A 23,397-nucleotide genomic window follows, 5' to 3' on the forward strand; every position below is an offset into this window, starting at 1 on the left:
CTTTCCTAACCACGTTGATTTGACAGCCTCTTCATTGCATTGGTGTAAGCTGTAGCATTAGACAGGGATAGAAGAAGAAAAGGAGATAAGCAAACAAAAGCAACTCTAACTCTTAAACCCTTTAGCCTTCTACAGTGCTGAGCGCTCAGTAGGGAAATCCTGCCGTTTCTTGCTTCTCACAGAAAATGACTTGCAGACACTTTTTGAGCTTTTGGAGTAACACAGTATGAATTGATTATGTGTTAGTAACGATATATGCTCATAATCCTGGAAGTAAATTATGAGGTAACTTTGGGATAACAAATACAATGCCAATATTACTTAAAACAAGATCTTGCACTGATGAAAGGAAACATCTTGACAATTGTTTCATAGGCATAAGCTTTTAGATGATGATGCAACTACTTTTATCTTTCCCCCCAGTGGCATCTGACACCTTGTGCAATTTCTTTGCTAAGTTCCTTCTGCCTTTTTTCCCCCCCCTTTTCTTTTTTTTTTTCTTCTTCCTTTAGACACAGAACCACACATCAAACTACCCCGGCTGGCACAGCACCACGATTGCTGACAGTACCAGGACCAGTGGTGACAATGCACCTGTTTCCTGTTTGGGGGAACATCACCACTGTACTCCATCTCCACCGGTGGATCACGGTTGCTTACCTGAGGAAAGTGCATCCCCTGCACGGTGCATGATTGTTCACCAGAGCAACATCCTGGATAATGTTAAGAATCTCTTAGAATTTGCAGAAACACTCCAGTTAATAGACTCCGTAAGTAGACTTGCCGCTTCAGGTGGATTCGTGTGTGGTCAAGGAGTAAGGGGAGAGGAACCGGGACAGTCCTAAACGTGTTTCTTTTTTTTTTTCCGAGTAACTTCTGATTGCTAAAAGATCCGAAGCTTAGCTTCTGACATAACAAAACGTGGCTGCTCATAAATGAAGCCCTTGAGTGTGGATACGTATGTTTTTTGTGGTTGTCTCCCTTTCCTGCTACATCTTGGTATGGGAGTGTGATTTTTAGCAAACTGCGCAATAGGAGCTTGAAACAATCTCTCGATATTAAGTCTCCTTAAAAGAAAATCAGAGACACTGTGAAAGATTTAAGCAATGAAATTATATTTATCTTTGAAGTGACACATGCCATAGGTTTATGTGTGGCTGCTCATGTATCTGCATCATTGTCTAAAAGTTTTTGCTGTAGCTTCAATAGCTGCTTCTTAAAAGTTTCAGGACCTTGCCCTGGCATATGTGAAGAACTGGAAGCACGCATTTTAAATGCCGTTTAGCTGACTGACATTGACATGGGCCTTTTATCATTGTGGTCTCTGCGATACTACATGTAACAGAAGCGGCACGTTGAAATACATTTGTTGGTGGCACCCTCCTTCAGCAGCAGAGGTGTCTCCTTCACGGGGCATCACGTCCCATTCACCATGTCCAGAGTAGGCATGCAGGTTAGGAGGATCCAAGTTTTGATTTAGAGCCCAAGGCACGCATTTTTCTGGTAGCGAAAGGCACTGTCATCATACCAAGCAGAAAACCCTGTGCAAGCAGATAGTAATGACATCATTTCACTCATTGTTTCTTCAGGGCCTCAGTTGCCAGCATCACTACTAGGATGTTAGGCAGTTTGGTGTGATCAAGGTATATACTGAAATCACAAATAAGCATTCACAGTGTTACTACTAAATAAAGACGGTCAAGCTGAACTGAACTGGGAAAGACTTTGTTGTTGTTGTTGGTTACGGGCATATCCTAGCGCTGTATTTTCATGAGGTGGCACTATACACTGTCTTATAGCTCCGTGCCTCCCACATTGTTTCAGGATCCTTCATCATGGGGTGATCTCAGCACTTTTGAATTCTTTGAAGACACAGACACTTCGGCTAGCAAAGCTCCCTCAGGCAGAGTCGCGCAGCTTCAGCAAAGAGGGGCCAGTGCTTGTAGACCTCAAGGACGGCCCATCACAAACTTGAGCAAACTCATGTCGAGTCAGGGCTCTCCTGGCTCACCAAAGTCCTTATCTGCCTCACAGGGCAGCGCAGCTCCGTGGGTCCTTCTTCGCAAAAGGAGAGGGCACTCCAGCCCCTTAGCCAGTGGCCACGGTAGCACCTTGGTCCTAGCTGACGTCAGCAGCTCAAGTCCTCCTAAGCGCTCCCCTGTCAAAAGCCTGCCCTTCTCTCCCTCGCAGGTAGATCAAGACTTCTGCACAGATGTTACTAATTCTCAAAAGTCACCCCAGCCTTAACAATTTAGAAACTAATCCTTTGGAACAAATGACTAATTACCGTTGCGCTTGTTGATTTCATTCCGTGTTTGAATCTTCTCACTGCTCTTAGTCTTCACCGCTGAGTTTAGATCATCGGCAAGCTAACTGTTGATTCTCTTCTTTTAAATTCATCTGTGGGACTTGGGTGGTTTTGGTTTTTTATCTGGATCCTTTTTGTAGGGGAATACAATTGCTTGCTTTGCTCTTGCTGTTAGCTCCTTCAGCTACTAGAGTTTAACATTTCTGATCATTTGTAATACTTTCCATATCTGTCCACTTACAGTATGATTCATTGACCTAGAAAACCCCAAACTGCATTTAAATAGCATTCAGGTTGTGAGACAAACTGACAACAACCAGAAAATTCAAATCGGCTCGCCATCCTCAAACTGGGCCATGTGGGGTGGAGCAGAATAGGAATGAGGAGGAAAATGGCCTGTTAAAATGGCCTGGCGTGCATTTCCAAATTCCTGTCTATGGTTGCTTTGTTTCACAGCTGTAGCACTATTTAAAGGTGTTTTGGTTTTTTGTTGTTTGTCTGTTTGTGTTGGTTTTGCCTTGGTTTGGCTTTAGTCCTTGAAGTCAGAGAAACACTATTTCATGAAGGATAGTGAAAGATTGCATGTAATGATCTCCCACTGTATCTCCAGTTACCATATATCACTGATCCAGTGAAATCTGTATTTTCTTACATGCCATATTTTGCTAAAGTATTTTTTAATCTGATGGAAGTTGAGCCTAGAAGGTAATAAGGTGAATCGTTGTCAGAATAAAGGATACCACTACGCTCACAGATTTGTAGACACTAGAAATGGAAACAATATTTTAGGCTACTCAGTAGAACTCATGCAAAAGCAATTTTCTCCAAACTAATACTGCTGCCTCCTTTTCGGTCAGCTGCTTCTATTCCAAAACACTCCATGCACCCATCACAGGTGGCAGTTTTCATTTTATGCTGTGAAAATGGAGCACTTTGTTTTGAGAGAGATGATGGGAAATTTATTTTCCTCTATTAAACACTTTATTTACTGCCATAAAAGTGCCTAGATTTCCCATATAAATCTTTGTGGAATTTAGCCCCATTTCCTGTGAGTTTATTCCTGAAACATCCCTTACTCATTTTCACCCAGTTCTTATTGGGCACACTGCTCTTAATTAAAATTTATTTGCAGAAAATCCAAATTGGGCTTTTAAGATTTGGCTCTTGAAGTGGTGTAGAATGTTAATAATGGAGTGTCATTTTCTTTATAACTTCCCTCTCTCAAAATGCTCATTTCGGCTTCATGAGTGCTCCAGCCACACTGCTGAATAGTGTTTTGCCACATAGTCAGGTACCCCACATACACCTGCGTGTATCCTAGGGTCAGGAGAATCATGTATGTCAATGAGAAGGAAATAATTTCTTTTTCTTTTGTTCTATACCGTCAACTTCAGAAGTCAACCTTCTAATCTGGATGTTGATTTTTCCTTTCGCTCCCTGCAGTTCTTAAACACCTCATCCAGTCACGAAAACCTGAACCTGGACAACCCTGCGCTAACTTCCACACCGGTGTGTGGCCATAAGATGGCTGTTGCCACACCATTCCACAGGGACCAGACTTTCAAAGCTCAGAAGGAAAATCATGTGTAAGTCTGTTATCACATTGTCTTGTCAAATTCACAAGGGTTCATTTCTTCAGGTTTGCACACAACCAAAGTGCTGGGTCACTGTGTGCTTCCTGCAGAGTTATTTGCTACTATATTCAGATTTTTCTCAGTTTGCAGTAAAATTTCCAATGTATAACTGCAGAGGTCTTCTATATGCAAGAACAATCTTGCATATAGACTCACCAGTTTCTGTAAATGAAGCCATTCCACCATATCACAGTTAGGCAGATATTCTGCCAGAAGAACAAAATGGATTACAGGATTGCAGGAAAATGTTTGTCCGAGTCTTACAGCAGCCACTGCCTGTATGCACATATTTCTGTAAAGAGGTAATATTTCTAGGCATGTTCCTTTAAAGTTTTTCTCCCTCTTTTTAAAGTTTCAGAACTCCAGCAATCAAGAGGTCGATATTAGAGAGCTCTCCAAGGACACCCACTCCATTCAAAAACGCACTTGCAGCTCAGGAAATCAAATATGGTCCTTTGAAGATGCTGGTAAGAAGGAAACAATGGTAAAAGTTGCTTTGATATTAGTGCAGAGGGATGTTCTGGGACTTGGATATAACGTTTCTTCCTTTCAGCCTCAAACTCCGACTCATCTTGTAGAAGATCTGCAGGACGTTATCAAGCAGGAGTCGGAGGAATCTGCAATAGTGGCTGGGCTACATGAAAGTGGACCCCCTTTGCTGAAGAAAATCAAACAAGAGGTAAATCTTGAACTTACCTGAGGCAATTTAATTCAGCACTCTTTGCTGAGAAACTTATACCAATACCTTTTCTGTTAAATAGCTGTGTCTGTTTTTCTTTCATGTGAGCCCCAAGATCTTAGTGTCGGTTCTATATAGTATACTAGGCATGCCTAATTCATCTCCCATTGATTTCCATAGAAGTCTTTCTGCTGTTTTCAGCAGGGGTTTGCTTGGGCCGTTCTAATGCAGTTTTCGTTTGAAACTTAAAAAGAAAAAAAAAATTAGACAGGAATTTGGATTGAATCTTTCTAATATTGGTGAAAACTATAGAAGAATCCCACAGGGACCAAGCTCCATGGAGTGACTTAGAAACCTGAACATTTGAGGACATTGCATTATATTACTTTGTCACTAAAGTTCTAAAAATACATATATGCTCAATCCTTTCTAGGGGATTAAACTCCTGAATACTGACAGAGCACTGAGTGCAAGTATTCAGAGTTTTACTGGGTGGGGATTTTTTTGGAAAACCTTGAACTTTTTTTATTTTTCTGCAAAGAGCAAGGGTCCTGTAAAAGTGCTGCAAACGTGTATTATGCATGGCTGTGAAGAATATTTATTCAATTTATTAAGCAACTGGCAGATAAATCTCCTTCTGGTCAGATAGGTACTGGTTTTTATCACGGTACTTTTTCTGTTTTCAGGTGGAGTCTCCAACAGATAAAGCTGGAAATTTTTTTTGCTCAAATCACTGGGAAGGAGAAAACCTGAACACTCAGCTCTTTACACATGCATCTACTATGGAAGATGTGCCAGTAAGTGCAAGTTTTCACACCACTGAATGATTTTTCTGTTGTACATTCCTGTTTAGTTCTTAAATGCAAGAGAGAAAATGTTTTGTCTGACCTTCCTCACGAGTAGGCATTATTCATTATTTCTGTACCGTTTTCCTGTATTAAGCATAAGAAGCATAATCCCACTCGTAATTAGCTCACTGCAATGCCTACAGAAGGTAGCAGAAGTTGCAGTCATTGTGCAGCCCACAGTCTTTGTAATGAGGCTGCACTTGGAGGATGCTTGCACCTGGGTATGGAAATGACTAGGTCACAGAGTTAAAACTGGTAAAAGAAAGAGAGAGAATGTGTTTTGTTTTGTGCAAAGGAGACCTTGCATGAGCATGGTTCCCTTTGCTTCGCCAGCACTGTTCAATGTTACTGATATTCTTGCACTTGGGGGTTTCGCTGGATGAAAAACCTTTGCATCCTCCAAAGCCAAGTCCCAGGAACCCCAGGCTGAGGTCTGCTCCCAGGCTGAGCACTCCATCTGTGGCTGTGCCCAGTGTTGCACCCTCTGCAGTCAGACTGGGTTTGCTTTTAATGCATTTGAATTCAGGTTGTTGAGTTACTGAATTTTTTTTTGTTGTTGTTCCTATTCAGAATCTTCTTACCAGCTCCATTTTAAAGATGCCTGTGTCAGAAGAGGACGGTAGTTTTCACAAAACATTTGCAGTACCTAGGAACAGGCAACTAGCTAGTCCACTGCAGGTAACTATTCTTTGATAAAAATACCCTTTGTATATAAAAATACATATAAATATTGCTTTCTCACAGACTGATTTTAAGTTTTGGGTATGGAAGAATGAAACGTTCAGGTGAATGTGGTTGAGGATCTCACTTTACCTGTGGAGCATGAGGACATGGTGGCTACAGCTGTTCCAGGAAGCTAAACAGGGTGTGGATGCCCCCTCCCGGGAAGAGTCCAAGGCCAGGTTGGATGGGGCTTTGGGCAACCTGGTCTAGTGGAGGGTGTCTCTGCCCATGGCAAGGGGGTTGGAACTAGATGGTCTTTAAGGTCCTTTCCAACCCAAACCATTCTATGATTCTAAAAGGCCTGCGCGTGGGGCATTGTAGCTCAGTGTGGGGCATTGTAACCCACCGTTAAGTTGGTAGGATCAAGCATCAGCACGGGCCACAGGCTTTTTCCTGTAGACTTCATGGAAGTGTCTCTTGCTGTTTTGGAGAGCAGGATAGCTGAATGGCGTGGTGGTGGCCAGAACTTGTCACTGGCCTCAGGGCGAGAGGAGAGACTCTGGTACTGCCCGGCTGGCCGGCACAGATGTGGCCGGTATCACCCATCCAGCCAAGCACCAGGATGGCCTTTCCCTGAGCACAGGCTGAGGTCACACCAGAAACGTGGTTGTAAATGGTGGTCTGAAGGGGCCTTGTAACCCGTATGGCCAGTTGTTTATCTTGGGATCCCTGAACTGAGTTAAACTTGCAACTGTTTTAATGTAAGCCAGATGTGAGGCTGGGGTTTACATATTTATGCTTTGTACATACGCATTTGCTGTACTTCAGAATACTTGGATACCTATTACATCGGGCCTGATCTAAAGCCCACCGAAGCCATTAACAGCCTCGATGTCAACTCTTGTGGACAGAAGTCATTCAGAGAACAAAACGCAGTGTAGATAGTGATCAATTATCCTTCCACCACAGTCTGTATTTTTGAGGTAGATGAATAAGTGATTTTATATCCCTTCTCCACACGAGCAAATTGAGGGAAAGTGTATCGTTCCCCAGGGTGAGTCACTGTCAGAAAGGAAGTACAACTCCATAGTTTCTTACTTTCAGACAGATAGTCCACATGGCTAATCCTTTCTTTCCTCCCTCTTTCCAGAATTTACATTAGGAGTTATTTACAGTAGGAAGGAATGAACAAAACCGGGTTTTGATTAAGCATCTCCAGCCTGGTCTTATAAAGTGAGATATTAAAATTACACACATGTCCCTGTTTGGCACAGTTTGTCGTGGAGTAGGTTTGTGTTTTGCATATTGCAGAATCATCTGATGGAAAGCAGCTTTGGAGAGCAGGTACTGTTTCTCCCCTCTGCACAGGGGTGTCCGTAGGGACCAAAGACTCACTCTCCTTATTGCTTATTTGCTTTTTTTCTCATGTCTCTTTGTCTTTCTTAGCTGCACCATGGTAGATGGCTAAGAGGAGGGTTTGAAGATCCACTGCCCCTGGGTTAGGGCAGTTATGTAGGGACTGAATTGAGACCATGTCATGGCAACGGAGCCCAGGGCTGCAGCTTTGCAGAGGCTCGCCAGAGCTCCCCGGCTGCTGGTGCGTGGGGGGAGGCTGTGGGTGCCCACATGCTCAGCCCCGCTGCCGTGCCAGGCCACGTCCCCCGGCCAAACTCCAGGCTCCTCCGTAGCTTTAGAGCAAAATTTTCAGGTAGCTAAACAGAGTATGTTGTGGGTTGTCCTGGTAAGTGGTAGCTGCCTGCACTCTGCCTGTAATAAAAACGAAGCATCTGAGGTGCCTGTAAAATAAGATCTTTTGATCTTTGGCATAACAGTGTTATGTTTCCTGCTATCTAAAAATAATTTCTTTACAAGCTGCTGTAAATGAAAGGGCTTGTTTAATCTTCTCTCCTCATTCATGCTGATTTTGTTGATGAAGTTTACATGAGTCAATTTGTGGCCCATTCTGGGTCCCATTCTTCAGTCCTTGGTCAGGAAAAGCCTTTCATTTTGCATGTTAAAAGTCATGTATTCTCCTTGTTTGGATAAAGAGGACTTTTCCTTAAGTAGAAGCTGAGTTAAAAATTACTTTCCAACTCATCTCAGCAGTTAAAACATGCTGAACTGAAAGAAAAAGCAGTTGTAAAAAGCCCCCAAATAAATATTTAGTATTCAGCTTCTTGGTGAACCAGTATGAAGATAAAATTATTCTCTTTGCCAATGAAGAAATGTTGAGTGTTTCAGCTGAAATGTAATCCTAAATGAAGAACGAGGCTAAGGGTTTCTGTGATGGTGGCACGATTAGCTTTTTCAGAATGAAATACAGACTTTTTATAACAATGCGGTCCTGTCTGCCGATTGCTGCGCTCTCTGATTTGGACTTAGTGTCACGGTTAAAAGGGAGAATCTGCTCCATCCCTGGTAAGGCTGCTTGGCTTCATGTCGGAGGGGAACGTGGCTCCGTACAGCTCAGGAAGGACACGCAGTCTGGCTGTTTCACACCAAAAATTGCTGCTGCTCTGCCCTAATGCTTCTTCCCCTCTGTCCCAGTGGAGCCAGATGTCTGCGATGAGGACACGGGGTGTCTAAAGGGTGCAAAGCAATTGAAAACGTTAGCGTTTGCGATTGATTTTGACTGGCGGTGTTTTGTACATGACCTGTCTTTAGCGTGTTATTCTTTGTAGTTTATAATTCGGTATATTCCCCGCAGACATGTACACATGCACGGACGCACACACGAACACTGGACTGAGTCCACTGATTGTATGCAGGTAGACATGAAACATCAGGGAATGCATCTGGGTGAAATTTAATTGTGTCTGCATATGTTTACATTGCTACTGTTAATATTTTGAGCCTGATCCAACTGTTCTCACTTAGGCAAATTCTCACTGACTTCAGTCCAAGTAAGAATTATAGCACTCTCTGCACCTTGGGATGCGTGCACAGAGAGGGAAGAGACAAAGAAAGAGAGAACTAAACTTTTTTTTTTTCCCCAATATGCTTTTAATATGCTTGGTTCTTAAAATTCCATTTTGTTTTAAATTTGAACTTACGTAAGAGGGAGGTAGCATGCTTACCAGCCCGCAGTATTTTTCATTGCTTTAATAATTTGCACTGCATTTACATAAAGAAAAAGATTATTTGGCTAGCAATAGGCTCACCAAAGTGCCTGACTACTTACTGTTTTGCTGTTAAGTTCCAAAGAAGGCAAGAGTAACAAATGTTCAAAGCAATCTGTAAAGATATTTTTTACTGCATTCTGGACACATGACTGATCATAAACAACTTAGTAAATAATAGTTGATGACCATATCAGATAGCATGATATGATTCACCATCACTCAGGAGGAACAGCATGTTGCGTCATTTGGCATGTGAGGCCAGGTAGCTGCATATAACTGCACTGGGAATGTGGAGTTATTGGTCCCCTTAGATCTGGGAAGAGTTTAGGCTTCATCCTCATTTGATCCCCTGGTTAAGTCTCTGTAAGATGTTGGATGTAAAGGTATCTGTGTGTAGGATCTTTCTGGTAAGGTATGAAGGTTCAGCCGGCTTTTTTATCCTGCATGGCAAATCTCACGGTTGTGCATTGGGTGTTCTCCTCCTGGCAGGAACAGGAGATGTCTCACCAAACCTACTTGGGAGTGCAATTACTCTTACATTGCATTTGCGTGGATCCCAAATACTTTTGCTTTATATTGGTGGAGTTAGTTACAACCTATATTTTTGCATCCTATATTTTTGTCACTCAGACGATACTTAGTTTCACTGCAGGGAGATTCTGGCCTCGCTAAGAACTTTTCAAGGGTTGAGATTTTGGGATAATATATGAAGCCCTTATTGAGGCAGGCTGATGATCTGTACTGAGCATTTGCTTGAATAGTGCCTTGTAAGAGGTTACGTAAAAACTCTGTTTCTGGCCGTCCCTGTGTAAAAGTTATGTTTTATTTCACATTATGTTCCAATCAGACAAGTAGCAGTACATAATACGAACTATCCTAACACAGACATTTTAACAGATAGAAAAGTAGGCTAAATCATAGACCATCCACCTAACCCTGCAGGCTATCGAAAGACACCATAAAATGGAACCTTTTAAGAAAATAGCGCTGCTTTGATATCTTCTTCCCCCAGTAACAAAGGAAACAACACAAGGTAGAAGCCCTGCAAGCTAAAGAGAATGTTCTTCAACCTCTAGCTCCTGTCACTTTCCATTTTTTAACCACAGACTGACACGTTTCAGCTCGAATTTCCTGACTTTCAGCGGTTTGTGTAACCATTTTCTTTAAAGAGTAAGTTTAAAGGATTTTAAAACAGTTACTTGGTTAACCTTTTCAAGAGTGTGAGCTGTCATTAAGCTTAATTTTCTCCATTTAAAAAGCGAAATGGGGAATTTCATTTGCAGCTGGTTGTCAGACAAAGCGTATAGGCGAGGCAGCATGCTCTCCGGCAGTGGCAGGCTTTCTCTGCTTTTCCTCCATGGCTTTTTTGAGGCAAGAAGATCCCAAAGTTGCACACTCTTTTTTGTTTAGTCAAGGGAGTGGGGGAAGCACGCTGCGCTCAAGTCCCAGGAGGTTTAAGATTTGCACAGCAAGGAAAGGTAGCCCTGCGGCTTTCCCTCGCTGGTGCTGCCCTTCTCTCCCCAGCGGCTGATGTGACCAGGAGCTGTGCTTGGCACGGGTGAGGGAAGCACAAGGAGGTTGGAAGGGACAGGTCAGTCATCGCATGTTTTCCTCCCAGGGCAGCACAATTTAGGTTGCAAACAGAGCAGGAGTTATAGCTGCCCCAAGCAGGCGATGGTCTCTCAGAAAGAAGAAAAGTGGACAGCTGTTAATTCTCAGCCATTTGCAGCAATGTATTCTGAACCATGAATAAAAAAAAATTACTCAAGGACAAAACTAGAAAGGGAGTGAATATCCTAATGTGAGTTTGCAGGTGCTTAGCTCATTTCCGTATCTCCCCCATTAATCTTACTCGGAAAGCTCATATATCTCAAACAGGAGTTTTGTCTGAGTAAGGGCTTCAGAGTTAAGCTCTTAAAAGCACCACCGAATAGCTCTTTCTAGCACTGGTATCAGGCTTACAATAAAAGCTGAAAATCATCTTACTTTCTCACATTGAGCAAGCTGTATTTCTGAGCAACTGGGGAAGCCCCAGAGTTGAGGAGAAGGCTGTCGTGTGCCCCAGAGGAGAACTAGCAACATGAGCAGAAATAGTGCTCTGCCGTAGCAAATGAAGTAGAATTAATTTATGGTCACTTGAGTTTTTAATTAGTCTTTACTTTATGGTCTTGATAAGCAAAAGGGTTTCTCTTGGTTCTGCATCCTTACAGAATAGAAAGCCATACTATTCTACATGATACGCATCGTATTGTGCTAGGAAATTGCTTGCTTTAAGGCGTTGATTGTTTTACTGTTTTGGAAGGAGTACTGCATTTCTGTTGCAAACCTTCTTTTCAGTGGCATGTTCTGCGAATTATCCATACCGTGTAATCTAAGGGAAAACTGGCAGGAAATCCAGCTTTTTGCAGTAGAGAAACACGATAACATACCTTCTAATAGTCTGAGCCTTTTGAATATTAAACAGTTTCGCTTTTTGTTTTGTTTTGTTTTAAATGCCAGCACAACTTGGCTGAATTAATGGGAATGTACGTAACACCAATAACTTTGTTGGAGTTGCTGAAGATACAGTTCTTTGCCCAAAGATTTTTTACTACACTTCCATCGGTTTGGGAGCTCAGTTCTACAGGGCTGCAGCAGCCTTTGGTTTTGGCACCCACTCCTACCACGCAAACTCCTGTCCGTAACGCAGGAGCCACGCAGACAGCACATGTAAAGGCGGTCCGGGCTCTGAGTGCAGAAGTACTAGTTCTGTTAGAAAAGCACCTTTCCACAGTCTTGTCTTTCCTTACTCTGGTCTGTTTTCTCTAGATGGTCCAAGTTTTTATTTAAAGTGCTTTAACTGGATATCCCAGTTACAGCTTTGACATTTTGTTTACAGTTTGCATCTGCCTGAGGGCAGTTGAAGGCACAGGATAAGTGAGGTAGTTTTGCTGCCAGGAGAAGGATGTGCTGGTAGGATTACTGGGGTGAAGAAAAAAAAATGAGGCAGGGAGAATGACATAGCTGGAATTGTACCATGGATCTGTAATTTTATCCTATGGGAACTCATAGTAGTATACCGTCTTCTCCCCCCCTGGCCCCACTCCTTGTCTTAACTTAAAAAGAGAAAACTGCTCTGTGTAGAAGAGAAAAATACAGCTGGAAGTACTGGCTGAAAAGGCTTAAATTCTTTTAATTGACAGCAAAATTAAGAGTAGTCTCCCGCTCTTTGAGGCAATAAAAAAAATAAAATATGGCATGAATAGTACTGCGGAAATCCCTTTCTTTCCCCACTGGCTAGGGATTTAGGTGCCAAAACAAACACCTCACTTTGAGATGGCTGAAGTTAAGTAGGATGAATCTACTGAATCAATGAAAACATGCCCATCAATTTCCGTGGGTTTTGGGTCAGGCCTTTTGCCTTCTAGTTACAAAGCTTTTGTGTTTGCATCTGTTGATTTACAGAGTTGGACCTTTAAATATGATAGGGGAGATGCAATGAGCATTCTGCAAAAGGAGTGGTCTGACCTGGGTTTCTGTGCTGTTTTCCTGCACGCCTCTAGCTTTCTGCCCAGCTCCCTTCTCTTTTGAAACATTTGCTAAGCGCTGTTTTCTGCCGGGCGCTGCCACGTCCCCGTAACACGGCCCTGTCGATACTGGCTGCGGTGCAGGCGTGGAAGGAGGCGTTGTGCTTTTCCTTTTTTACCAAGCGCTCCCGTAGCTGTGCGTGCCCAGCGCCAGCAAAGCGCTCTGCCTGGGTCGTGGGACCCGGCGCTCCCTGCCAAGGAGGGAAGTAAAACTTCTCACGTCGGGATGACTTTCACACGTGCCTCCGGCACCGCGCTGCAGGGCTGGCAAGGCAAGCGCATTGTGCTTTGTTTTGTGTTGGCTGCCGAGAGCCAAGGCTTCAGACAGAAAATGTTTTTTTAAAAATACCCGCTTTAAATATTATCAGGGTTCCCCAAGATAGAATTGAAAACTGGCTTAGTAAATTAATATGCTGCTTCAGAAAATATGCTGCTTTGGGTCAAATTCTGCTTTCTTTACTCAGACAAAGTTCTCGCCATCGTCAGTGAGACTGCAAAGTTAGTCTCTTTTTATAAATTTGCCACAAGAGGAAAAAAAAAAATAGTGTAATGCATTTCTGGGAAAATAATACAAGGGTCAAAACTCTGTGGGGGAGGTTTTCCCACGCTGCCTCTACGACAAAGCTTGAGTTAAAGTTGTTTGAAGCAGGCTGGAGTCAGGGGTCTAAGCTGATCCTCCTGCCCAGGGCTTCCCTGGGGCAGCCGAGCCGGGCGGGAGGGCAGAGGGTTACTGCCTGCCTGCCCCACTTCTGCTGCGCTGACATCAGGTTAAACGAAGACCAGGCTTTCAGTGGAATGGGTGACATGTAGCAGCCTGCTGAGATGTTGGAGATATCAGGATACAGATTTATTATTTTTTCTTTTCTAAGCACATGGCTGTTAATACAAAGAACTCAGTGAAGATACTAACAATTAAGCCTAATTTATGAAATCGGGACACTCCTTGCCTGAAGTTACTTCTATTTTTCAAAAATTGACATACCATGACAGATGGACTTTTCCGTACATGTTTTCAGTTTTTAGGGGACTGCTTATCTCCCTTTTCTAGAGCAGCATATTTGAGCTTTGGGAGATCACGGGGAAATAGGGGTTGCACACGTATTTTTGTCCTTTGAAATGATCGATATTCTGGAACTACCAGCTGCTTTTGAGGTGTGCAAACCAAATCTGACTTCTAAGTAAATCCAGTGGCAGTGTACCAGGCATTAATGTGCTCCCTGATGCAAATACCTCTCAGATAATAGGGTAAAATGCTCACAGGTGCCTGAGTCCCACTGAAGATCAACAGGAGGCTGTAGGCTCCTGGCTGATGTAGGTACATTTGAAAAAGCTACCCTGGAAGCTGTTGAACCAAAACATAAAAGAAGCTGTGGCGTGTCGCATGCATGTCTGTGGCATGCAGAAAGTATGTCACACCTGCTTTTTGGCTGTGGCGTGTGCCCTAGGCTGAGCCACAGCACAAGGTACACAGCCAGCCCAGGTTGAATCATGCTAGAAAAGAGGTGCAGGGCATGTTTGTTGCCTTCACAGATGCAGCTTTCCCACAAAAAGCTGCAGAAACTTCAATGATTTGAGGCCTGACCTGGTTCTCCTTCACGTGGGGAACTCCCACGGAAGCTCGGCAGGAGTTTTGCCTGCAAAAAGGCATCAGGAGCAGAAACAACATTTGGAACTTGTGAGAAGAGAAGAGAAGAGAGAAGAGAGAAGAGAAGAGAAAAGCCGTGCCTAGGGAAGCCCAGCAGTTTACAGAGGACTAACATACTTGCCCTCATCTTCATCACACTGCTTACTTACTCATTGGTTTTGTCCCAAGGCAGGGAACCTCGGTCCCTGTGTCGGTACCAGTGCCCTGATTAGGGCACGTTAGGAGAAATTATCTGTATTTCATATGTTGCCCAGCCTTTTGCTATCCATATGTCTCAGGTAACACTGTTTACAGTCAGAAGAGCATTCTCTAAACATTTAGGCCAGAGAATAATTTAAGGATCCTCTTGCACAGTTAGCAACTAGGAGGAGGAGCATGAAGAGCCACTGGCACGCCGGGACAGTTCTGCTCTTAGCAGATGGTTTGCAGTCCACTAAATTATGCTTCACCCAGTGTTCCAGATGTTGGGAAGGTTTTGGCCATCTCATTGAGCAATCTAGATCTTGAACTGCAAAGATGATCCTTGTTGAAAGCAGAACAAAATAGAAAAAGGTTTCTCCTGGATTGTCTTCGTTGGTGGATCTTGGGCATAGACCTTCTCAATGTTCAACAGTACTGGGATCTCCTTGCTGGCAGGCAGCTTTCTGTTAATCACAGTCGTTTGCATTTTTGGAGCGCAGGGTATTCGTGCAACTAGCTCCATATAATAATAGAGTTTTTAGTCAGGCCTTAGTGAATATCTCAACGTGGAAAAGCAGATGCACTGAGTAAATGAAAGAGTTCAATAGAAAAAAAAAAAAAGAGTGTGCAAATGTGTGTGTGTACTGGTAAATTCCAGGAGCTTTGAAATTTCATTACTGTTTATAGCTCAAGGCAATGAGAAACATCTCGCATGTATAGTGAGTAAATAAATACAGGGCACACAGCCCTCTGCAGATATGTTTATCTCACTTTAACATTATACTAAATGGTGTCTGTAACCTCCATAAATACCACAAGAAGTGAAATGGCTTACACGATAATTAAAATGCTGTTTCTGCTGAGAGTCATCCATCCCCCTTTCTCCTTTGCCGGAGGAGCTCTGCTAATGGGCACGTGCTCTTCCCCGCGCACAGGTGAAAGCAGCCTCGAGCTCGGGACTTCTTGTTAGCCATGGTCGGGCGGCCACGGTGGTCAGGTTCCTCTGGGGAGCAGGGGCAGAGCAGCTGTATTTCTAGAATGGAGGTTCAGCAGGAATTTGTACGTGGTCATAGTGCTGACCATTATAACCATGAGCTTTAGCCTGTCTGTGCCCTGTTGACTGCAAAGTCCACCTGCAAGTAAATTCCCTTTTTAGACCTTGCGCGGAAAGGAAGGATTAAAGGCAAGGCTGTAGATGTGGCCTCATAGAGAAGACGCTGTTGGAGAGATAAGTGGGGAGTTTTGGATCCTGGCTCTTGTTGCGTGCCCCTCTGCAGGTCATCTGGCCTGCCCACCCCTCCGGCCACCGACTGAAAGTGGGGGTGATTTTTTTTTTTTTTCCCCTGTTGTGTTGAGATTTCGGTTTCTCCGGAGATGAGACAATATCCTACTGCATGTTCATGCAACACTTAATCACAAGCGGGCCCGGCTTTGGCTGGGGCTGCAAATAAATCACGTGATGTTCACCCCAAATCTCTCTGCCTGCTTCTAATTTAGCATCTGAACAACGCCTGGGAGTCAGCGTCCTGCGGGAAGATCGAGGATCAGATGGCCCTGACGGATCAGGCACGCAAGTACATGGCCGCCTTCCCCACCCGGACTCTGGTGATGTGAAAGGGTCGACGGACAGAGAAGCATTATGGTTTTGAGAACACTTCACCTCCACTGGGAAATTCCTGTTCCTCTGCATGAAGACTTTTCATGAATGGGAGAAGAGTCTATCTTTGTTGTGGTACAACAGTTGGGAGCAGCACAAAGTGCATTTAGTCACTCAGCATATATATTCTTGTTGGATTTCACCCAACTTAAGAGGATTTTTTTTTTTTTAATAAATGATACTTGCCTAAATTATTAGGTATTGAGTTTGAATCAGTAATTAATGATCTTAAGTGCAGACTTATAATAAAGATAATTTTTTTTGTACTTATTGAGATCAAGCAGACTTAATACACCAGTATTGTTATTTCAGTGATGTGCTAGCCAGGGGTGGGGTTTTGTTTGTTTCTTTTTTTTTTTTTTTTAAATAATAAAAGAGCAGGTACTCAAACAGATATATTTTAAATCACTGAACAAAATGCATTGGTGTAAAATACTGAAGTGAAAAGCATTACTACAAACGTTAGTCTGTGCAAAGGGGGAAAACTGATCAAGATTGTGAATGCTCAAACATCCATGCCTCTTGAAATACTCTTTCATTCTGTTATGGTTCTAGACCGTTATACATTGTGTGTTTCTGTTGGGGGGGGTAATTAGCTTGCTTTAAAAAAATATTACTGTATGAAATAGATTTATGAGAAAAATTATATTTTTATTCAGTAATTTAATTTTGTAAATGCCAAATGAATACTGTGTTTTGCTGCTACAGACCTTAGCGTGTAGACATGCTGCTAGTGTAAGAGGAGCAGTAGAGCTTTATATGGAAAGAAAACAAATGTTGATGTTAGCTAATTGACTATGCACCAGCATTTCAGACCTTTTTATTTGAATTTTTTTTTTACATCATTTATATTTTTCCCCTTTTTTTTTATAAGCAATATTTTTGAACACTGTTCTTGGGAGATTTTTTTTTTGTCTGGATGTATTGTTTTGTTTCTCATTGGTTCGTAACAGCATGCATTGCACCTTCATATGTTTGGGAGAACACTGTCTTGTTCATGTTGTCTGTTTTGTTCCATGTATAGCTAATTGTTCCCTAACTTGGGTCTTGTGTACTGAATCAGATTCTTAGAAATACATGGTTCTTTGTACTGCCATACCAAATCTGTATCGATATGGCAAAACACTGATTTTATTTTATTTTTTTATTGTTTGGGTTTTTTATAACAGCCTCTGACTTTGCTGCCTTAATAGCATTTGGTGCAGCTTCACCTGCACTTAATTTTTTTATACCACAATGTACTGCCTTGTAGATAAATAAAGTGTGTTCTTTTTTACTTAAACCTGCATGGTCTCCTAATCTTGTTTGTCTTTAGTGTTTTGGCGGTGTTGTTATAGGCAACAATCAAGCCAAGAAGGCTTTTTCCAGCACACTTAGATAAGTAAGGAATAGAGTTTTGCACACCATAGGTAGCCTCAACATCCTCGGTTCTCATTGATTGTTAAGGAAGTGGAAGGAGCACAGAACAAAACAGTACGTATTGAGCATGTTGTGGACTCGAGGCACATCTCTAGTGACACCAAAGTGCTGGCGGGAGGCTTGCTGCACCTTTTGTGTAAAACTGTTCTCCCAAAATACTGGATAATTTATTTCTTCATCTGAGACCATCAGATCAGGAGCCCACTGAATAAGAGCAAAATATTCTGGAGTTCCTATACTGTAGAACAGATTTTTTTTACGCTTGTCTTAAGAAACCAGAGGTGAGGATACACTTTGAAACCTGGTGTGTTAGCTGCACAGCAAATAATTGGGCAGACCTGCAGAGCCTCATGCAGCATAAGCGCTGCGGACATTCAGCCCCAGGAACACTACAGAGCAAAAGCAATTGCTAACAAAACAAACAAAGAGAAAAAAAGATGCAACCTGCCAGGAAAAATAAAAAGCATTTTACTTAGTAGCTTGAAAATAAAATGTTTGATGAAATTTAAGTTGATGCAAGCACTTTAAAGTCAGACTGATATTCTTGAAAGCAGACTTCAGCTCCGTGAAGAAAATAATTTTGATTTCCAAGCTCGTGTTAGCCACCCCATATGGGCTGAGAACCCCCCAGAAGCGCCTTCCAGTCCATTTTACTCTTTCCCCACCAGCCTGCCCAGTCCTCCCAGCCCAAGCCATGCAGTGGCCCTCACGCCATGCCATGCACAGAAAAGGAGAAGCAAAAAGGCCTTTTCCAGCCTCTGCGAGGTCCCTTCTCGTGTGCTTTTGGCTTTCAGCAGCAGCCCCCTCCAAGTTTTGCCTGTGTTTCCCACCTGCCCCCACCTGGGCCGGAGGAGAGCCAGCCCCGAGGTATTTTTGCAGGGGTTACCGCAGGCAGGACCCCGGCGCTGGGTATGGATTACAGAGAAGGGGAAGTCAGCGGGAGCACTTGCCTGTGCAAAGGCTGCGGGCTCACGCCGTAAAAAACGCTTGTGCAAGATGTGAGAGAGGACTGCGGGACTCGATGGTGTGCAACTTGGGAAGAGGGAAAGGTCTGCCTTTGAGGCATGCCACAGCTTAAGCAACGCGTTACAGCTCAAAAGAAAAAAGGGGAAAAAGAAGCACCAAGCTTACAACAGGTCTGCGAGGCAAAGCTCCTGCCTTGTAGGGCTTCAGCTGCAACTGCACCAAGCGTGGCTGAGTCTAAACAGATCATTATCTAGCACCCAGTGCGGAGCAGTACTGGGAAACATGGAGGCTCACCGTGCAGGTGCCCAGCAAAAGGACTGGTGTTTTTTCCCCTACACCTTCAGTTGCTTTAAAACCCATTTTTAACATGCAAAACCATTGCAATAATTCTGTTGTTCATGGGCACACTTAGAGCTAATACAGAGGAAAATGTTTCTTTTTCCCCTCTCTCATTTCATTGAAAATGCAAAACACTCAGTAGATTAAGGCTGATTTGCATATGTTTCTGCATGCGTGTGGCACTCAGCATGAGCGAAGGAAGAGGCTTTGTGTGAATGCCGTAGCCCAGGAACCTGATTATTTTTCCCCCACCAATACTTGCTAAGTTTCCTTTGCAATAAAGTGCCACCTCCTACATGTCTTTCTCACACAAATATCTCCACATGACCGTGTTCTGTTTACCATCAGAAATACACGTCTTTCTCTCAGAGGTCCGAGAGAAGTCCTACCTGTCTGTTATATTCCACCTAGATCACTAGTCAGGCAAGACCTATCCTGAGACAGGTCCGTGTAGGTCTTGGCGATGGCTATTTGGCCTTGCAGTGGCTCTTTGCACAGGTGTATAGCCATCCCAGACCCATTTAAACCTAGAGTAACCTACCAAAACGAAGGGAAAACAGGTTCAGTCAAGTTCTCATTTAATGGAGAGTAGATATTTGGCTCAAATTCCTATTAACCTTTTTCTTCACTGTAATTATAACTTAATAATGTTGTCAGTGGGAATTCTTTTGATTTCTGAAAAGAATTTAAATTATCATTTCAGCATGTGCCACTAATTAAAAATGAAGAGGCAAAGGAGCCAGAGCAAAAATAAAGGAAAATACCAGAGTGTGAGGTGTTTCCCAGCTAGACCCTGTAATTCTCCAGTTCTCCCCAATAAAGTATACTCTATGCAGAGAGTCCCAGGGGGTTCAAATCTCACAGGTCTGACCTATGTGGCAGCTATCAGCCTAAACTGAGAGAGTGCCAGAGCTTGGACTGGTTTGGGAAAAAACATTACAGCTTGAATGAAAGAGCCAGACTTTGTAGTTAGGAGCCAAAATAACAAGTCTGCTGAGGGTAAAGCACAGAGCACAGCACTGAATATTCTGTAGCACAGAGTGATCCTTCAAAAGAGCTGGAAGAAAAGGAGTTTTTCTCAGTATTTGCAATCTTGATCCTTATCCAGGCCAGCTAAGTCAATGGCTACCAATGCTCCCTCAAGTCCACACGGTCAGGCACATCAGCGAAGGGTGTTTCTGTAGGGTTGTGACTGTAGCATCATAATCATCACCTCCTCTTACTCTGGCAAAGGACAGAAAAAAACCTTGTTTCTAGAAATCTATTTAAAATTTATTTTGTTTGATTGTTTGCTTTTTAAAGAGCACGTTAAAAATATTTCAGTTCCGGAAAGACTGATTTTGAGGCGCTGGTCTGCATCTTGCTTGTTTCCTTGTTCCCAAGCACGGGTGGAGTCAGTCGATGGCCCAGGTATTGCTCAGGAGCAATGGTGGTGTTTTGCCTGGGTGGCCAAGGAAAGACACTACCCACAACATTCAATCACCAGGCTAATCTCTCATGTTGTATTTGCTGACCAAATGCACTTGTTCCCTTTGTTTGACTCTTTTTTTTGAACTTGGCTTCGATGTCTCAGCAGTTTTCTCTGAAGACCCTGGTACCAGCATAAACTTGTCTGTGACTTTTTTGCTGTCGGTGACTGATGAGGGTAAGATAATGAAGACAAACCATAGAGGTCCAAATTCTGCCTTGAGCCGTGTTTGCAAGCTGGCAGTGATTATGGGGCTGTAAAAAGTATTCACTCTGCAATTATTTTTCCATAAATTATTTGTGATCAGGTGGTTGGTTTTTTTGCAATCCCTTTCAATGCATGACATTTCTACAAGGCATTTTTCCAATCCACTTGATTATCCAAACAATTGCAGATTTTGTTGTTTGGTTTTTTTTTTAAAACAAGCCTCCTCCTCCTCTCAGACAGCATGGACCCGCATTTACAGACTGGCTCAACTTATGCCCGAGGAAATTTCGTTTCATGGGAAACAACTTGATATTAAATTACTACTCCCGGCTACAACTCCAAGATGCGCTCTGCGCACACATCTGTCAGAGGAGCCCTCGCAAACAGCGAAGAAGAAAGTTTCAGGAAGCTCTCCCCAGACAGGTTTCTACGCTAACCATAGAGACCACCTCTGCAGCTCCCGGTTCCTGCCGGCCCAGCTGCGAGCCTGCCGTGGCCCTCCCGATAAAGTCAGCCCCGAGAGAGTCTTGAAAGGGTGCCTGCAGGTGTGCTTTCCTGCCCGCGCCTATCTCTCCCCGCTGCCTCTAATGTTTCATTAACTCTCTCATCAGCGTACATCAGCATAGGAGTTATCTGAAGGCGAAGGGAGGCTGTGACTATTTAAGCGATGGGTTTTTCGGTATCTGTGTTCCTACGAGCTCAAGGCGGAGACCTCAGAGGCGCCGGCTCAGCCTTCCTGTGCAGATAAAGGTGCTGCTAGCCTGCGCTGCTGGCAAGGAAATGGAAATCTGCACGGGGTTATAGCTCCTACCTGCTCGGCCAAGCCTTGCTCCACCTAAGAATAAAATAAAGAAACAGCCATGGTCTGCTGCAGTCAAAGACCTAAAATATCATTCAGTGAAATAATAGACAAAACAGATGATACTTTGCTCTTCTTTTCAGCTCTGCTCATCTCCCTGGCCAGCCCCTCTGCTCCCATAGCTGCTTCTGGCGGGCTCAGCTCTGTTCCACCAAGGCACACACCCCTGATGGGATCTGGACCAAACCCCGCTGAAAATGGATTGAAAAAAGTCGCTGATGTCTGTGACCTCAGCGGGCTCAAGGCCAGGCTTTATGATGGTGGAGAACGTGGATCATTTCCCTGCCCATGGCTGATGTGCCCCTGCCACCCCCACACACTCATGGCGTGCTCCTGTTACCCCCAGGTTCAGGATCACCTTCACCAAAAAGTGAGCTTTGATCATATGTTGAGTACCTGCCTTTGGTCAAGCCCCATCCATGCACAAAAGCCTTTCACTGGGGGTGATTTGCACCAGGCTGGGGGGCCCACCAGGAAGGGGCAGGATGGGCTGCCTGCCCGCCCTGCCACATAACACTCAGCTTCGGCACCCTCTCAGCATCTGCCCACCTGCCCAGGATGGGGACGAGTTCTCCTGCTGCTCCGTGAAGGTCCCGTGGTGGCACCCCAGGAGCAGCAACTCACGGGGAGACCTCTTGAGCTAGCGCCGACTCAGACACACCCTTAACTTTCTGTAATCAAAGATGTTAGAGTAATCCTTTCCTCACCAACCTCTGATTTGTGGCCACATCCTCTAACAGAAAACCCATAACAAATACAAACACAGTTCGTACGGTGATAAGCTACAGAACCAATGCGATAGTCACCCCTCCATCACCGCTCTAAAAACCATCACTTCCTAGCACAGACTTTCATTGCATCCCGTTGGCATAGCTACTGTTCGGATCTCAAAAAAAGCGCGCCACTGCCGCAAGAGAGGAGTCAACCTGACACACACCTGCCCCGCGATTTTGCCACAGGCATTGCAAAGCAGCAAACTCGCTTACATGATGATTAAAATAAGCTGCTGGATTCTCGCCTCCCCCCCCCAGCATTGTTAAGTTGTCACTTCTGAGGTTTGTTATGCTGTCTGTCTGACATCCAAAAAATACCTGTTACCTTCCTCTCTGGCAATTGATCAATGGAGCAACTAGGCTTTTATGTGACAGATTGAATGGATTGAATGTGAAATTTTAAATGATACCTTGGTTTGCCTTCCTAACTGTCAGAGTGGTACAAGCTTTTCTTCCTTCCTCTTTAACACTCATAACTGACTTTTTTTCAAAGGATTTCCAATAACAGAAATCAGCTTTTGGCTAGAGCACAGGAAGTTGTCCAGAAGGCTCAAAGTCCCAAACATGCTCCTGCACTCTCGAAGCTGATGCTGAGGGTGCTACGACTTTGGCCTTGCTATGCCAAGGTGGGTTTTCATACCCTAATCCAAACTTCCCAGGAGAACCAGGCTTTGTGGAGGACGGAGAGCCCGACTGCTACGCGGGTAGGTTTGGACTTACCAGATTTCTATTGTCTCTGCCCACAGGCTGGCAAAGGTCACCCTAGTTCTGGAGCAACATTCAGGTGTTACAGTGATGGGGATGTTATGAGAAGTTGCATGTAGAATAACACAACCGAGCAACACAACATGTTGCCCTTGCAGTTTCCATGTCTTTGAGGAACTTTACGTTCGTTAGAGAGCTGCTACAAGTCAGCAGAGGAGAAGCATTGATTTCCCTGGGAGGTGATGATTTTCCTTTATGTTTACTTATATTAAGTGCATGCAAATATATCCATGTGTCTCTCTATATATACACTTACTTACTGTATTAAAAAAAAAGTAAGGATGTTTCATTGTGGAGGC

General features: G+C 43.7%; 1 protein-coding gene across 4 annotated transcripts in view; it reads left to right on the forward strand.

The window, feature by feature from the left end:
- The window catches only part of MYB (MYB proto-oncogene, transcription factor), a 28,722-nt gene extending 11,138 nt beyond the window's left edge, over positions 1–17,584 (forward strand). For 2 of the 4 annotated variants that reach the window (XM_075748160.1, XM_075748159.1), the window contains 8 exons: positions 513–770; positions 1,825–2,190; positions 3,752–3,894; positions 4,295–4,409; positions 4,496–4,621; positions 5,308–5,418; positions 6,040–6,147; positions 16,143–17,584. In XM_075748160.1, the coding sequence (XP_075604275.1) occupies positions 513–770; positions 1,825–2,190; positions 3,752–3,894; positions 4,295–4,409; positions 4,496–4,621; positions 5,308–5,418; positions 6,040–6,147; positions 16,143–16,259 (1,344 nt within the window). In that variant the 3' untranslated portion in view covers positions 16,260–17,584. The remainder of the gene's footprint in view (positions 1–512; positions 771–1,824; positions 2,191–3,751; positions 3,895–4,294; positions 4,410–4,495; positions 4,622–5,307; positions 5,419–6,039; positions 6,148–16,142) is intronic. The other 2 variants (XM_075748162.1, XM_075748161.1) reach the window with 1 other exon arrangement.
- Positions 17,585–23,397: the final 5,813 nt, after the last annotated feature.

Source organism: Balearica regulorum, chromosome 3 (genome assembly GCF_011004875.1).
Source record: "Balearica regulorum gibbericeps isolate bBalReg1 chromosome 3, bBalReg1.pri, whole genome shotgun sequence".
NCBI lineage: Eukaryota > Metazoa > Chordata > Aves > Gruiformes > Gruidae > Balearica > Balearica regulorum.